This window comes from Danaus plexippus, chromosome 6 (assembly GCF_018135715.1).
Source record: "Danaus plexippus chromosome 6, MEX_DaPlex, whole genome shotgun sequence".
NCBI classification, from domain to species: Eukaryota; Metazoa; Arthropoda; class Insecta; order Lepidoptera; family Nymphalidae; genus Danaus; species Danaus plexippus.
In genome coordinates, this window is record NC_083540.1 from 1,584,371 (window position 1) to 1,601,589 (window position 17,219).

Genomic DNA, 17,219 nt, shown 5'->3' on the forward strand with positions numbered 1-17,219 from the left:
GTTGTTGACTTAGTTCAAACCATTTCCAATAGATGGCGTGCACAGACTCAACAATACAGTGAAGCCGGTTGATATGTCTGTGATTTAATATTGAAAATACTGTCTCACTACTGTTCTTTTTTGTTTTAATTTTTATGGATATACAAAGTAATTATTAATTATTTTATGGATATGTGAAATGAATCTTCTAAATACAGCCTAAATATTCTTAGTACTTATTGTTGGTTGAAATATTTTGTCGTTGAGTTTCCATTTCGACGATTTCAAAGCTAGATGCATTATATAACATGACTGCTGTATATTATTTTCATACGATGATATTCGTTATATATATATTTATATCTCACTGATTTTAGTAAATTAAAAACACAATGAATTAATTTTTAACAAATGTCGAAAGCAATTAAAAAGTGTTCCAGTAATCAAGTCAGTATCATTAAAACAACTTCGAGTAAGTCGTGTAAGTTCTAAGTCAGTGAGTTGAGTGCGCTCAGTCATTCACTCAGCGCTGAGCGGTCGACAGTCGCTTTATAGACTATATATAAAACGCGTGTGTTTGTTTGTTTTCTGAATACTGTTCCTCATCTGATGTATGTTGTGATTTATTTGATATTCTTTAGGGTAAGTTTAATTAAACACACGCTGAAATAGTTTTTTTTATTTTATAATTAAATTTAGTTATACACTACAACGCTAAGCTCTAACGAGTGTAAGTTAGTCATTTGAATAAAGATTTCTATTCTATTTAATAGAATTTAAATGAAGCAATTTATAAGGTGATTAGGATTTTTAATGTTATTTTAATTATTTTGTTTTATTTGAATGTTTTTAAATAATTCTTATTAAGATGCCTTTATCCAGCTCCGTCAAGTTAATGTTTTTCATGTGCATTCAAAAAAGAGCTTTTTAACTAATGTATTTTAAGTAAATTGATTATTTATTAACAAAAAAAAACTCACATGTAGAAATAGCCTAGAAACCAAATTTTATTTTCTGGCTTGACACGAATGCGGTAGTTATTAAATTTTAAATTTATTATTTATTGTATTTTAAATTTTATATGATGTAGCTTGCATTCCTTTAGCTTATAATTTTTACGTGATTATAATTTTTATTATAACTATCAGTATACGTTTTTTGGATAGTGCTCTCCATCGAGCTTGTTGACCTTGGAAATGAAACCTTAATATAATTTAAGCTAATTATGAAATTATATAATTTGGAAATTCTACTCAAACTAGCAAAACAAAGGTCCGCTACATTTATTGCCTTGCATTTATAAGGTGAACCAATAAAATATATATATATATAAAAGCAACGGTTTTGATTATATATATATAGTAGTATCGCAACAACCAAAATGTAACAGAAGTTGTGAATTTTGAATTAAGAACAGGTGAGCTTAAGCAAAGTAAATATTTGAATAATGAAAATAATTATGAGAACACTTCCAAAAACGATTTTTAATAAAATGATGTAAGAGTTACTTTATGGGGATTAGCGTGTGAAAAAAGTGACATTTGATTTTTTTTTGCCGCCTACTTAACCTGCGAGTCCAAGAGCCATACTTATAAATCCAAGAAATATTTTTGGTATTAAAACAACATTAATAGCCACACAACAATTATGATAATTAAAATATTCTGATACAATATTGTAAAAACAAATAAATAAAATGTTCTATTAGAATTTTCTTTTTTATGTTCCGGAAGTACATACGGAATCCTCTGCCTATTTGAATTATTATAATTAAAATAAATAAAATATCACTGTATTTTATTGAATTAAATTATAGTAACATTTTAATCCCGTACATTTTAGAATGTAATAAAACTCAACGGTATTTACAAAATATTATATATTGCACAACATTAGTTAATCTTCTGCCTTCGCACGTATGAGATATAAGTTTTGTTCTTTGTGGGGACGCGTTATGTGATAATGACCTGTATCTAGTTGTATATAAAGACGAAAGTAGTGTGAATAAAATTGTATTGAGATCGGTTACTTAACGAAACGGACACCGACTGGGAACAAGTCAGAGCGAAATGCTGCCAACCACAGGGTTTAACATTTTACCCGATACTTTAGACTTAAGCCTACCTGCAGCCAATTAACTTGCATGTTGGCTGTTTCCATTGAACAATTTTCAAAACCGGTGCAATATAAGAAGTTATCTATATCACAATCTCTCACTCTATCCCTCCTGTCTCCCTCTTTCACTTCTGTTCACACATACTTCGTTATTCAGGAATTCTATAGAAAATTTCAACCAAATATAATTAATTACTTCCTTCATACTAAAAATTTTCCAGTATAGCTTGATGTTCCGAGTATGTACGTACGGTCAAAAAACTCACCCCACGCTTTACTTATCACGTTAGATCACAACCTACGTCTAAATTATTGCGATTGTAACATTTTTAACATAATATAATGAATATAAAACCTTTTAAATAATGTCATAAACATAATTTCAAGTAGGGACGTTTCGTTTAAATCTTACAACATTTATACCTTTAAGTTTCTTAAGTTGTAACGGCTTTTTTGCATTAGTATTAGGAATAACATTATTATTAACTATTACTTTTTGTTTTTTCCACTTAGTTTTTTTCATATTTTACACTAGCTCTGCTTGCGGCTTGACAGTTATGTTATTATTAATTATATAAATAAAAATTTATTAAATGAAATAGCCTAAGTTACTTTAACTATCTGCCAGTATTATAAAAAGTATTATAAAATTCGATTCAAACCTTTCGGACCTTAGATGAAACAAATTATGAAAAAAAATTATACATTCATATACTTTAGTAAAATCAGTTCGTAATACTTCTATGGATCTTTTTATTTCTTTATCTTATTAGAGCAAACAGCTACAATTTTTTGTTCATCTGTAAACTGTACGCTGCAAATATTTTTTACGATAACTAATATCGTGTGTGTTTAAAAGCAAATTAAAAAAAAAAAACAAGAGCAAAGGAGTGATCCAAACATCCGAACAAAATTATTTTTTACAGAGCTCTGACATTTTTTTAGTCACTGACATCTGACATTTTTTTAGTCATGTTAGCAACCGTTTATTTCGTAAGAGATTACATTGATTTTGAATCATTTATTGATTTTATAATAAACAATTATTATTATAATACTTTATATGTAACGAATAATTGGACTTTATATAATATATATGTATATAAATTTAAAACGGAATCATTTATTGATACCATGTCGTCTGTAGTCCGGTAACTCAACACCGTGTCAGTGACCTGTTAAAGTGGTGTTTTTCCTGCTTAAACAAATACGTTGAAACCATAAAGATTTAATAAATACCTATTGTACTATTACAAATTTATACGAACATATAACATATATGGACTTTACTTAATGAAAATTCTAGAAAAAAATGATTCAAACTTCTAATGATATAAGTGTTATAATTATTCTAATATATATAGTAATTTTATAATAAATAGAAAGCTATTTTTATTCATGCATTTATAGTATGTTAACGATGTTGTAAACCAAACTTATCATTTAAAAATTCGATGCACCATCAGAAGTTTCTAATTCATGATAATGTGTTCAAAATTCTTAAAAAACACGTCACCTAAGGCCGGAAAAACTCGTTTTATTTTTTGGGTTAATTATAATTTTTTGTTTACAAATATATTTAAAAAAATGCGAGATTTTGGAAAATATAACGGATGTTTGTATAAATAGGCTAACATAGTTTTGGTTGTCAAAAATAGATTTAGATTATCGTTTCTTGTTACTATTTATAGGCTAACAACAAAATCGGGACCTCCTAACTGGTTCCAGAAGATTGTATTGAGCGATAATGAGAGGTAATTCGTATCAATTGCCACTGTATGAACAGGATGAGAGTGTAGTAAGAGAAATATAGTCTAAAGGGGCATTGGTTTTGGTTATATTAGGTACTACAAACCCAAATACTAAAAGGTTTATGTAAAATTATACGAGCAATATCAAAATTAAATGTCTTCGTCACTTCATACAGAAGAATTCTATATTTTTTTTTGTATCTAATTTCAAAATGAATTCTTAATTTAAAAACAAAGTTTTTTTAAGCCGCGCTTTTTCATCCTGACATGTCAATATTATAATGCACTCAAGATTCGTGAGTTGCCTGTTTTTTATTTCCAAAATAAAATCTATGACCTTTATGAGAGCTGGTACAACATTATTCGGCAATATGTAATTTCAATTAATATAAAGTTATGAACGATAAATCTAAACTATTTCATTGTTCGTAGTACAAATGACGTAAGACGAAAATGAAAGATCTAAGTCTCAACGTTCCCACGCGCAATGTACTCACTGGGGCTGTGGTGAATTGGGAGGATGATGAACTGGCTGGACTAGGGGACACTCCAGAGAACCTGACGCTCGCCTGGAAAGACCTCTGCGTCTACAGGAAGAAGAAATATCAGACGAGTATATGGAGATCGGCTGTCTACGAAGAGATCAAGGTTTTACATGGAGGTGAGCGTATAACGTTTGAAGCGTTTTAAACTTACGATACTAAAAACTTTGACAGCAACTTCATATATCAAAAGACAAATGACAATAATCATTATAAATGACTTTTGTTATAACGAAGTATTTATTTAAAAACTGATAATCGAATAATTTACATATAAAATTGATTTCTATTAAAATCATGTGTTACGTAAATCTCGTGATATAATATAGAGAATTCCGATATTTAATGTGCGGGAGACTGGAGGCCGACGGAATATATTATAGAATGACCTTTTTCATTAAAGATGGGGCTATGAGTGAAAGAACCTATTTTTTATTGTACAGTCCATTATTTGGTCTTAAAGTTTAAGCGAAAACCTTCAAGTTTTCGCTAGGAATAGTAATTTTAATCATAGTTAAGAGTAAAAGGCCTAATCCTAAAAGATTCTAAAAAGATAATCTCCTTTATTTTCATGATACGTTAATGTTATTTTTTGTTAACAGTCAGCGGTGTGGTGTCATCCGGCAACTTGGTTGCTTTAATGGGTTCAAGGTAATTATGTTGTCAGACGAATAATGTTTCGTTAGTAGCGTTTAGGCTGTTCGCTTTAGAAACCAGCGAACCCAAGTTCAACAGATTTATATAGTAGATTCAAGGTCCTGTACTGCAGCTTCTTGGAAACCCGTCTAATGACGAGATTATACTATTTGATTTATACCCTCGTTGAGCATTCACTATCGTATAATGATTTGACATATGTCTTTTATTGTAAATCCACATTAAAATACAGTTGTATGTACATAATCGTTATTTATTAAATGTTGTTTTTGAAGTTATCTTTTCGTTTATTTATGATTATTTTGAAAAAGGTTTGAGTGCGTCGGAACACATTGATAATAGTGTTGAATACGAAACAGGTTCTTAAATTCCTCTCAAGATTTTCGCTTTTGATGCAACTAAGTAAATGTAAAATATAATTCAAATACATTTAGCCGATTTGATTTAATAAAGTTAAAAAATCACTTTAAAAGGGACGAACTGTAATTTAATAAATCTAAATCTAATAAATCTAATTTAATACATGATTTTTTATGAACTTTTAAAGCGAGAAATTAATTTTCATTACAGTGTGACACGTGGTTAAAAATGTTCTCCATCATAAACTTAAAAAAAATTAAATAACTATAATGTGTTAATTTAAAAAAAAAAATAACTGTTTTTGATACTTTATCAGATACGCTCTGTGCTGTGATGAAGTAGGCTTTGGGATTAAATTCACAGCCAAGTTTAAAGTTTCTCAATTTACGAGATTTATCTTTTTTTTTATTCTAATAGTTTAACCTTTTTGTTAATGATTTCATCTATAGATTACACGTTAATTTTTAAATACATTTGTAAATATTTTCATGCTCGTCAATCGTATTTTGATACAAGTTGCTCTTTATTTTTATCTATTACATTTTTTTGGACAAACAGCTTCTTGTTTGTGACAATCGTCTTTCATCCTAGCTGGAATAACATTGATGATATTAATTTTTATTTATGACTTTGTATGATAAGGAAGCGTATATTTGTTTGAAATGTTATGAAGAGTTTTTTCAAGATGTTATAATCCAAAATTTTAAATTTAGAACTACTTTCTATTAATGTCTTTGAGTTGACAGAAATTAATTTCGAATATTTCTTCTAAAAGGAACAAATGTCCATGTAAATAGCTTTCATTGAGATTTTGAATTTTAAATGAACATACTTACATGCAAATTTTTAATTTGAAGTCGGGACATTCCTTATACATATAATAAATAAATAAAAACGTATAAACCTTTTCAAATAATTATATGTTTTTAATATTATTTTATACAAATTTGTATTGGGGTTTTGTGATTTGTTAAAGAATTTCCATCACTTCGTCTCGTTTCATAGAATTGTCGCAAAAAAACGTTGTTCATAGAACTATAATTATAGCGGAGCTGGCAAGACAACGCTTCTGGCTGCGATTAGCCGACGGGATAAAAGCGCAATGTCTGGCTACCTGATGCTGAACGGCAGACTGGCCGGGGCCGACCTCATAGCCAGGATATCAGGCTTCCTGCCTCAGGAGGACCTGTCGATAGATGACCTCACCGTGTCTGAACATATGGAATTTATGGTACGTTGATTTGAACAACTTTGTTCAGCGATATACCTACACCTACACCTTTTGTCAGACATTTTAAAACTCTTTGAAATAAAACGTCAAAATAACGTAGTATAATTAAATTGGCGACGCTAAAAATCGTCCTCGAGATTTTCAAAATTTAGTCTTTCTTAATTGTTTTTTTCGATTTGGAACAAGATAAAAGGTTTTAGGATTTTACCGTCTTGAAGGTTATATGTATCTAGCTTATAAAATGCAGGTTTGAGTACCTTATTATAGAAGTAATTTTTATTATAAGTTTAAAGTTATTTGATAATTAGTCTGCGTACACTTATATCTATGAATATATATAGATATGTATATAATTTTACTTTACCTTACACGAGTCTGAGAATAAGGTTTATAGCTAATATGTCAGTACAGTTTATCGCTGGCATTTTAAATTAATGTATTCATGTAAACTTTTTAAACCCTTATTATTTGAATACTCTGTTATGAAACGGTGGTTAATTTAATAAAAGCAAAGATAGTTATAACACAAATCATGCCTTAATATTGCCTTATATTAAAAACTTCCGTAAGATAGAGTTGGGATTTTGGAAAGTCTTTGGAAAGTTATAGACATTGTATATAATTTTGTCATGTCGTACGATAATTAAAATAACTATAGGATAGGTTATATAGAAATAAATAAAATAGTAATAATAATAATGGTATGTATAAAGTTTTTAAAAGAGATGTTAGTAAGGCTGTATAAGCTGATCCCTTACCCCTTAGGCACATGATAACATAATGACATTATAATATTTTACTGAATTCTTATACATATAATGTATGTATATTACATTGAGAACGTTTAAGTGTAAATTTTATTTTGTTAAAGTACACAAGTTTTGCATAAAAATTAAAGAAAAAAAATCTATACGTATGTACGTATATGCACTTATATCTCGATTTATTTTTTTAAAATCCTATTAAGCATAATGTTACCAACAAACGATATTTTAACTAAAACATTCGAAAGAGAAAATATTAAATGTATGAATATTCAGTTCGAATCACAAAATTTTAAGGATTTTATTATTATTTATTAAAGTTTATATGAAAAAGTCCAATAATCATTTGCAAATTACATGCAAGTAGCGTTAACATTATTAAATATATATATTTTTTTAAATAAATAACTTTCAAAACGATATAGGTTTTTAAGATAAGGACCTCTGAATTCGATTTAAAATTTTATCTCGATGTGTTGCTATTGTAAAACATAAAAAATATATTTTTTAATAGTTAATAAATATAAAGAAAGACGAATGCTGTTTGTTGCTATATAATATTCAAAACAAACAGATTTTATTTCAAAATACTTTAGGACTGATTTCGATTGAGTAACAAGATGCATAGAATTGCTTTTGAATAAATATGCAATTCCTTGCAATGCCAGGTAGTTGTTCAAAAATCTTTAATTATCTTTTTACTACGTAAAAGTTAGCTCGTGTCGACTAATGTTTAGGCAGTATTCTTTCCACAGTATTTCTGTCATAGATGACAGCCTATTGATATAATCTTAGCCGGTCTGCTGAATATTCAGAGTACATGGGTGATTTGATTACACGCGGAAATTATTTTACTCCAACGTATCAATCATTCTTCACTAAATAAGAATAAGTATGTGTGAGTGTCACTGTTTGTGTTGTTATATAATTATAAAGAATGTGTTTAAATAACACTTGAATAAAGAATTATGATAAGATGAAAATTGTTTATATATATATATATAAATAAAATCTTCTATACATCTTTTTATTTACGTGTTTCAAAAACAAAATCAAAAGTGACAAAGGATTTGTTAATTATTTATTAAATTGGCTGAAATTGGATTTATTTTCCTTTAATAGAGTCTTTCTCCATTATCTTCTCCTGTAATCTGTCACTGACATTATTTTTTGGAACACAGATTATTCATATTTAAAATGAGAAATAAATGGTCGTCTCAAATGTCACATAACGATTTTGTAATTTGGTAATGTAATGTTTGGTTACTAACAGAACGACATGTCAGGATTTGTGTGTTCGTAATTGATTAATTAATATTTTATTAGCAATTGCGACGTGATTGATACACAAATTAAACAGAAATGGACCATAACGTGCTGTTATTAAGACACAGAATAATTAATTTTTATCTTTTTATTGTTCTATGTAATACATTTTAACAGGCTCGTCTCATGATGGACAAAAGATCGACTAAATCGATCAGATCGAGACGGGTCGAACAGCTCCTTGGCGAACTTGGTGTCGCTAATTGTACGAGGACCAAGCTTAAGGCTCTCTCTGGAGGGGAGAGGAAACGTGTGGCCTTGGCCGTTCAGGTAATTACTTAAAATATATTCTACTATTAAAATTTGTATTTAATTTCTGTTCAATTATACATGTTCATTTAGAGGTATATTGTTTGTTGTCAGTAATTTAAACATAGTATTGTGAGTAAAAATCAGTCAGAAACTCACAACGATTAGTTTAATCTCTGTTTGACTAGGAATCGTAATATTCTCTAGTAATTCCGTCTTTGGCTCATAGATTGTGTTGCCCTCATACAGTTACTGAATGATCCTCCGATTCTGTTCTGCGACGAGCCAACGACTGGTCTCGACAGTTTCGCTGCCAATGCGGTGGTGTCTCGACTGAGACGTTTGGCGGCTGGTGGAAAGCTGGTTATCTGTTCAGTACACCAGCCAGCCTCCGGAGTTTTCGAGTTATTCCACCAGGTGGTGCTGTTAGCCAGCGGCAGAATAGCCTTCCACGGGACCATAGAACAAGCTGATCAGTTCTTCGCTTCGTGAGTATTAACGCTATTATTATTAAAAGTCACATTATATATTTATATACACCTATTTCTATTAAACTATCTTATTCCTTATATATAATGAAAAACTTAGTAGAAGTAATACCTAATTACGACGCTGTTAGATATATGCTTTGCGATATATATTTTGATTCATAAAAAAACTTTTTGTTTCCTAAAAAAAAAAACATGTCAATTTATAGTATTTTAAAGAAGGCAGTGAAATATTTAATTCCTATGATTTCAAAATTATTTTGCAATCGTTTCGACAATCGGATGATAGAGATCCTTTAATTTAATATTATTAAAAGTTTTCTTTTGAAAAATTACAAGATAATTTTAATGAAACAGTTTTATAAAGGCACATAATTATAATGCAGGGTGAATATTTGTTGTCTAGGATTGGTCTGACAACTTATAGAGTGCGTTTAAATAGCCCTCTAAATATAAAATTCGAATCAAGTGTCAGATTTGACAGACTGTAAGTAAGATTGCTTTTAAAGCTGTCGATACTTAAAGCACTATTACTTTACTTACCTGTCGCATCTGGTACCTGAGAATTAGCCGTCGGTATAAATAACCAATTATGATTACGTTTAATTTACAAACTAATAGTAAGCTAATATATGTTTTGTCCATGAAAAAATAAGTAAGGTCTAGGGCCCTGAGATCTTGACCTATAATTTCCCTTGTGTATTTTTTATTTTAATACAACACGTTGACATGTCATATACAGATAACGATTGAAATTTAGCTATAAACTAATTTATTATGAATAACGGTTAAAAAATTATGTTTTACAAAGAACAGTCTCTTTAATAACTCTTGTAATTATATTTGTACAATTATAGAGAAAAAGAAATTACAAAAAATAGGTAAATAATTTACAGTGAAGTACATTATTTTAATGTCTTGCATGCAAATTAAATTATAGTCATATATACTACGTTGTTATAGCATATTATATGTCACTCGATCCTTTGGTTAATTTACAGTTATAATGACCGTATAGTTTCTAAGGATTGGAATGTTTTTAAATGTTATCTCTGTGAAGTCAAATCTTACAGCATAGGCAGTTTCAGTTACGTTCGTCTGTGTTTACATTTTAAATATTTGTTTCTGGCAACACTATTATTATAATAAATAGATACAATTTCAATGACGATTGTAATTATTTAAATTGTTCTAACACACGCCATGTTGTTTGAAGTAACTGTTATTAAACATATTATATAAGTATATATTTCAAGTTACTTTACGCAATTCACACTCAATGAAATTCAATGGTAAACAAATAAATGAGTTTTTATCCAAAAAGTCTGTATAGGAATTCTAAAGATTGAATCAAGCAATTTGTACTATTGTTTTTTATATATATTTGGTGTTTGTTAGATTTTTATATACTGTTGTAAGATACAATACAGACTATACGAAATAACTAAGAAAAAAAAAATTAAATTATCTATCTATGAAACGGTTGAATGAAAATCAAATAGATTAAATTTTATTGCTGACGCTAATAAACCGATTCCCATAAATGTTAAAAAAGCCAAAATATTCAATAAATCAGTTTGTTAATCAAGATGGCCGCGAGGACGGAGTTTAAGCCGTCACTGTTGTGAAATCTTATTTTAACTTTGATATTAATAATGCTTAATATCGAATTAAAATTTAGAAGCGTTCAGTAGTTTTTTTTTTTCGGATTCTCGTAATCTAATATTTATGAGATCATCAAATTGGAATAATGTCTGACAAACACGATTTAAAAGATTTTGAGATTATATTTTACTGATTATGTTAATGTATGCAAATACTTCATTCGTTTTAATTATATAATCAGAACTACAGCAAATAAATAATACAAAGTTAATATTGATTAATATTTTTAAACGGTGGACACTAAGTCATTTATCTCTCAGAATTAGGTTATAGAAACTACATAATGATTTATTGCGACGTAGGATGAACTACAAATGTCCCGTGGGCTTCAACGCGGCGGAGTACTACGTAACTCTGCTAGGCATAGAGGCGGACAAAGAGTTGGAGAGCCGAGAGAGGATACGACGTATTTGTAACGAGTACCAGCGATCAAGTATAGCAGAGGCCATCGAGAATAGAGTCGGGGATGTCAAAGACGAAATGGAATACTTCAACGGGAGCGGGGATGAAAAGGTTCAAAATCTCTCTGAACATATGTCGATATGTCGTCTGGGATAGTCCAAATCCACGTAATCAGCATTGGATACTTCCGCGTATCTACATTACAAGATTGTTAGAGTTGTGAAAGTCTTTTTTATGCAACGAGCAATAAATTAAATAAAAATAATTACTCATTATGAAGAAATGACTTAAAAGACATTAAGTTAAGAAAATTACGAAGTTTGATACTTCCTTCGTCCATCTTCTTCTATGCTAGATGCGTGGAATTTTACTATCCCTGAAGATTCGGATCGTGTATCTGTTGTTAGGTATTTATTTAATTTATTCCATAGTATGTTAATATTCTATTATTTTCAGAACATTCACTTCGAGCGATATCTAACGCTGTAAGTATATATTATATATTAATTTTCATTCAAAATTTTTTTTTAATGACGTAATTTAATTTAATTTGATATTTATTTTAGAGTCAAAGTAAACTATTTCGTACAATTCTATTGGTTGCTGTGGAGGAACATTCAAACAATAAAACACAATAAAGTCATATGGATAGCTGAATTTTTACTATTTCTGGTAAGACACCTTGAAGCTCAGAGAATAATTCACTTATAAGAATAAGACACTAATCATTAACTCATCATCAATAGTGTCTCTGTAACAATTTTTTTCATATCCTCATCACCACTCTACATCTCATGACCGCGGATAATACTTCACTAATCATTCATTCATCATCGTTACGTTTCTTAGTGTCTCCGTTACAAATCTCTTCATACTCTCATCACTCTATATCTCATGACCGCGGATTTAGTTCGTAGGTCTTATAATATCGATCCCGTACGCTGGCCACTTCTCGGAACTGGACCAGCGAGACATTCAGAACGCCGAAGGTCTACTTTACCTGGTCATCACGGAGACGACGTTCCTCTTCATCTACGCTGTTTTCATAACATTCCCCAGCGAGGTGCCGATTCTGCTGCGAGAGACAGCCAGCGGCCTCTATTCGCCGCTGCCATACTATCTATCGAAAATGATATTTTGGGTAAGTAAATACTTTTTTTTATATAAAAATATATTCCCATTCGAACCACGCGAAAGCTATCGCGCTTAAAATTTGTATTTAGTCCTAATTGCATGCCAATTAAATGTGAAATACACTTAATTTTTGACTTACGTAAATGCCCGCAAGTACGAATTATTCGATTTTTGAGATAATTTCTGAATAAATAAAGATTTAAAATCGATAATTCTGCGTAAAGTAGATTAAAATTAAAAAATATTTTCGAAGTAACCCAAACATAAAGTCGGCTCTCAGATAAGAATTTATTTATTTTCAAATGAGAGTGACACGTGTTTGACGTCGAGTACTCTGGGAGCTTGATTTCCAGAAAAATCACAATATCAAACCAGTTATAAAATGACTTAAAAAAAAAGTCCCACGACTTGTATTTTGAGTTAAAAGAACGGTATGGTTAATTTGGACCTTTTTATGTTGCTACACTTGGACCCTTTCCGGTTATATGCTATCTCTTTCACGGCCTAGCTCTATCTCACTTTTAGGAATTCTTCGTGTTTTATTGTTTGTTTTAAACTGAAGGTCCTTAATTTTTAGTGCGATATAACGAAATAACGAACGAAACAAAACACATATGTATGTAGTAGCGAGTGACTATATATAGTCCTCTTCACTGACATAGATATTAACTTATTTAAAACATTTCAAATATCAAGCGAACGTTTTTCTAGTGCAATTTGAAAGAAATCAATGTAACAAATCAAATTTTATAAACCGACCATAGACAACGAATTTTTTATTACTGGCTGTGAAATTTTTAATAACAATCATTACAATATTATATCAATGGTACGATGAAAAGTATTTAAATTAATGTATTTATTCTTTGATTGATTTATTGTTTCATTTCTTTTATAATTAAACTGACGCTATTGAGACAGCATAAATAAGAGTTAAAGCACTCCTTATAAGTTGTAAAATGAATTTAACAATATCTTATCAGCGTGGAAATAATGTGCCGAGTTTGTTTCGTGGTTTTTAAAGACCATTTATTGATGTGACGAGCAATTAGAAAACCATTATAAAACAGTCGAAATAATTTAAACATTTGTCATTCATGAATTAAAAAATAATTATGCCTTGAATAGACTATTCATAGAAACGATGTGAGTGCATTTCTGAACGTACATGTGATATGGATCCGGAATTCCATTTATAAATTTTGATGGAAATTTAACTAAAATAATTCTGTTTACCAAAATAGAATACGTACTTTGGAATGCAAATCGTCTATAAACAAATTTTATGTGTCTTTGAAAATATATGTGGACATTTTTATTATTATTCTCTCTTTAATAATTTAGAATAACATTGTTTTTCTAAAGATGCTATAAAAGACTGGCATTGTCAGTCGGTTCACAAAAATCAAAGACTTCTGTTCACTACTAGATGTCCTTGGAGACTGACATTACAACTTTTGTTACGCATCTTTACTGTTTTTCTGTTTTTAATGGGTACATTAAAAATATATCTTCAAGAAGTATTGCTTGTGATCTCAGTAGGATCCTGAACTATTATGTATATGTATCAATGTACGGTCTCTGTAGATACCCAGGGCCGTCATAGAGCCCATACTCTTCGCGACCCTGGTTTTCACTGTGGCTGGTCTTCAGGGAGGCTTCTACAACTGGCTGGGGATCAGTTTTATATGCGTCCTGTGTGCCAACTACGCCAATGCTTACGGTAACAAAAATTAATATATATTAATTGTACGTGAAAGCAACATGTAAACAAAAAATCGTGATTGATTGATTCACTGATGATAACTATTATTGATTTAAACGTTTCTTATTGAATTTACGCTCGAACGATTCCATGAAAGACATGACATTTCCATTTCTGTATTAATTCACGTAGCATGTACATTTGGTATAATCAATTCAAATTAAAACATCGTTTAATTGACATTTAATTTCTAGGTTCCTTTTTGTCGTCTGTCTTCGACAAGATGGAGACCGCTGCGCTGGTGTCCGTTCCTTTTGAATTAGTAGGGACCATGTTCTCTGGTATCTATTTGAATCTGGGAAGCGCGTCCCCTTATATATCCTGGTTGAGATACATATCGGCTTTCTATTACGGCGTGGAAGCCATATCGATCGTTCAATGGGACTCGATAGAGTCCATTAACTGCGTTAACATCAAGGGAATGCCGTGCATCAAGACCGGACCGGACGTTTTGAGGCGTTACGGTTTTTCCGAGGAGCACTTTTGGCGGAACTGCATCTGTCTGACGTCAATGTACTTTATAGCACATTTCATATCATTCCTGATGGTAGTCAAGCGGAGTAGAGGAACTCCAGTCTATTGAGATTTCGACTAAATCAGACTGGAATACGAAAAACAGTTGTGTTCATACTATAAGTACATCACTAACAAATAGACGGTTGACATTTTGTTTCGAGAAGTCAGTGTATATGACCTGTTGACAGTGACCTGTGGTCGGGATTAATAAAATGGATGCATGCCTTTTATTAAAGGCGTATCGTATATCTTGTCAATCAAAATGCTTTATTTTGTGTGTATTTTTTTTTTCTATTGCGTCTTCACCTGTCAGTTTATTTATAGCATTTGTTTGGTCATAGATTAGTTATAAGATAAGTTCTGTTTGCTAATAGTTTTATTAATTTTGTAAAAATAAACCATCTTTTACACATTACTGTGTTTCATTAATAACACGTTATACACATATATATAAAAATGTAAATGAAGTATTAGAGAAGAATTTGAATAATTTATATTAATCGGGCTAGCAACACCACGGCTTATAATCTGTTACGAAATAAATAAAGTTTATAAAAATGTTTTATGGGTACTTTGCCTAATTAGTTTTTTATATATAAAATACATATTTATCATGGTTAATATACATATGTATGCGATTTCGTCATTTCTTAAATATAAATAATATAAATACAGAATATTGATTCGAAATAAATAAGAATAGTACAATAGAATTTCAATTAATGGCTCTTAAAGTTAAAATACAGATTCAAGACATCAGGAAAATCTTATTCCGTAGAAATAAGTATCATCTGTGCATAAATGACTTCGATACATTCGCAAGAGCATTCTAAGGAAATAAGAGAGACTGTAATTGAAGTACTCTTAAATGCTTCATGAGAACATATTGATATTGGGGTAAACGAATTCATTACTCTCTTCTCTCATATTCAAACCAGTTTTACTTTATAATATTATAACTTATTTCTACATACTTGTTTACGATATTGATAACTTTTACTCGAAAAAGTAAAAGTAGTTCTTACCTTCCACATTTTTGTTGAAGATATTTCATTTTCTTAATAAATCAACTATAATGAGGTGTTTTTGTCACTACGCTCATTTAATGATGTTTTTGTACTAATAGTTTGATATCAAGGGCGTTTGGAAATGCTCCGTGTCTCGACCGCTAAGCTTTTTATAACGCCCCAATAAACACTGTGAGTTATTTTAAGGTTTCCTTTCATAAATAATTAATTAATAAGCAAATAGAAACCTATTTTTGTTGCTTATCGTATAATAAATCTGATCGATAATTAGAGCTGCAAAAAATTATCTGTATCTCAAATCAGAGAATTGTGACAGTGACAAGTGACGTTTATTACAAATGTGTTTGCGACTGTCGTATGTGTGGGCGGGAGCGTGTATGAAGCCTTTTTTTATTTTGTGAGTCGAAATACACTAGATAAACTATGACAATATTCACTTGAGATGAAGGCTGCTGTGTATGTGTGCTTTGTAACTAACAACCTATAACTATTCAGTATGTTTACCCCTAGTTTGTGTCGTCACACTATATACGAATCGTTAAGAGTTTTTCATGTATAAACTTAGCACATTGTACAAGGTTATTCATTGAAATAACGCAAAAGTCTTCTTGAAAAGCGTAACTATGCTACTTCCGCTAAATTTATCACGGTTTTATCTATGGATCATTAGACGCTTTAAAAATTATGTAATAAATGGAAATTATTATCCGTTGGTTACGTAATTAATGCTATTTAATAATTAGAATAAAACAGAGTTTAGACCTAATTTGTGTCTTATTTAAGAGAAATGGAGTGTTTGATGAACCCTAATTATCTTCCATCATTCATTATCTTTGTATTCATTATCATTATCAACGACGTTTCAGAGATTACATCTTCTGCATATTTGCATATAGAGTTTTAGTTTTTATAGTGATCTTTAAACTTATTATTAAGTAAAATAACGTTCTTTATTTACACATAGAATTATTACCTTTAAAATAATTGGTAAAACTAAATTCTTAGTGTATTTTCTTACTGCAATAAATCCGTATAGTTTCGTAACCCGTTCCTAAATATTTGATATGAACAAAACTAAAATATATGTGATTTTCTTTAACTTGTTTCCTGTTACTTTCCTATTACTTTCTTTGAATAAGTTTCATTACCTTTGTGACATTGCTACCCCAGCTGTTTTCGAGAGTGTATACTAAAGTCGGTTTTACTGTACAAAAAAACTTATATTCGAATATTCTTAGCATAAGATA

At 30.0% G+C, this 17,219-nt stretch overlaps 1 protein-coding gene across 2 annotated transcripts; it reads left to right on the top strand.

Moving 5' to 3' along the window:
- The first annotated feature begins 479 nt into the window (after positions 1-479).
- Positions 480-15,356, top strand: LOC116779142 (protein scarlet-like). 2 transcript variants are annotated; one of them, XM_032673322.2, is made up of 12 exons: positions 480-621; positions 4,278-4,506; positions 4,990-5,038; positions 6,452-6,635; positions 8,843-8,995; positions 9,224-9,462; positions 11,430-11,640; positions 11,986-12,014; positions 12,096-12,201; positions 12,440-12,670; positions 14,251-14,386; positions 14,623-15,356. In XM_032673322.2, exons 2-12 carry the CDS (start codon positions 4,299-4,301, stop codon positions 15,009-15,011), a joined length of 1,935 nt encoding a protein of 644 aa, XP_032529213.1. In that variant the 5' UTR covers positions 480-621; positions 4,278-4,298; the 3' UTR covers positions 15,012-15,356. The 2 variants fall into 2 exon arrangements, with proteins under 2 accessions (XP_032529213.1, XP_032529214.1); XM_032673323.2 differs by having other exon boundaries at positions 486-590.
- Positions 15,357-17,219: the final 1,863 nt, after the last annotated feature.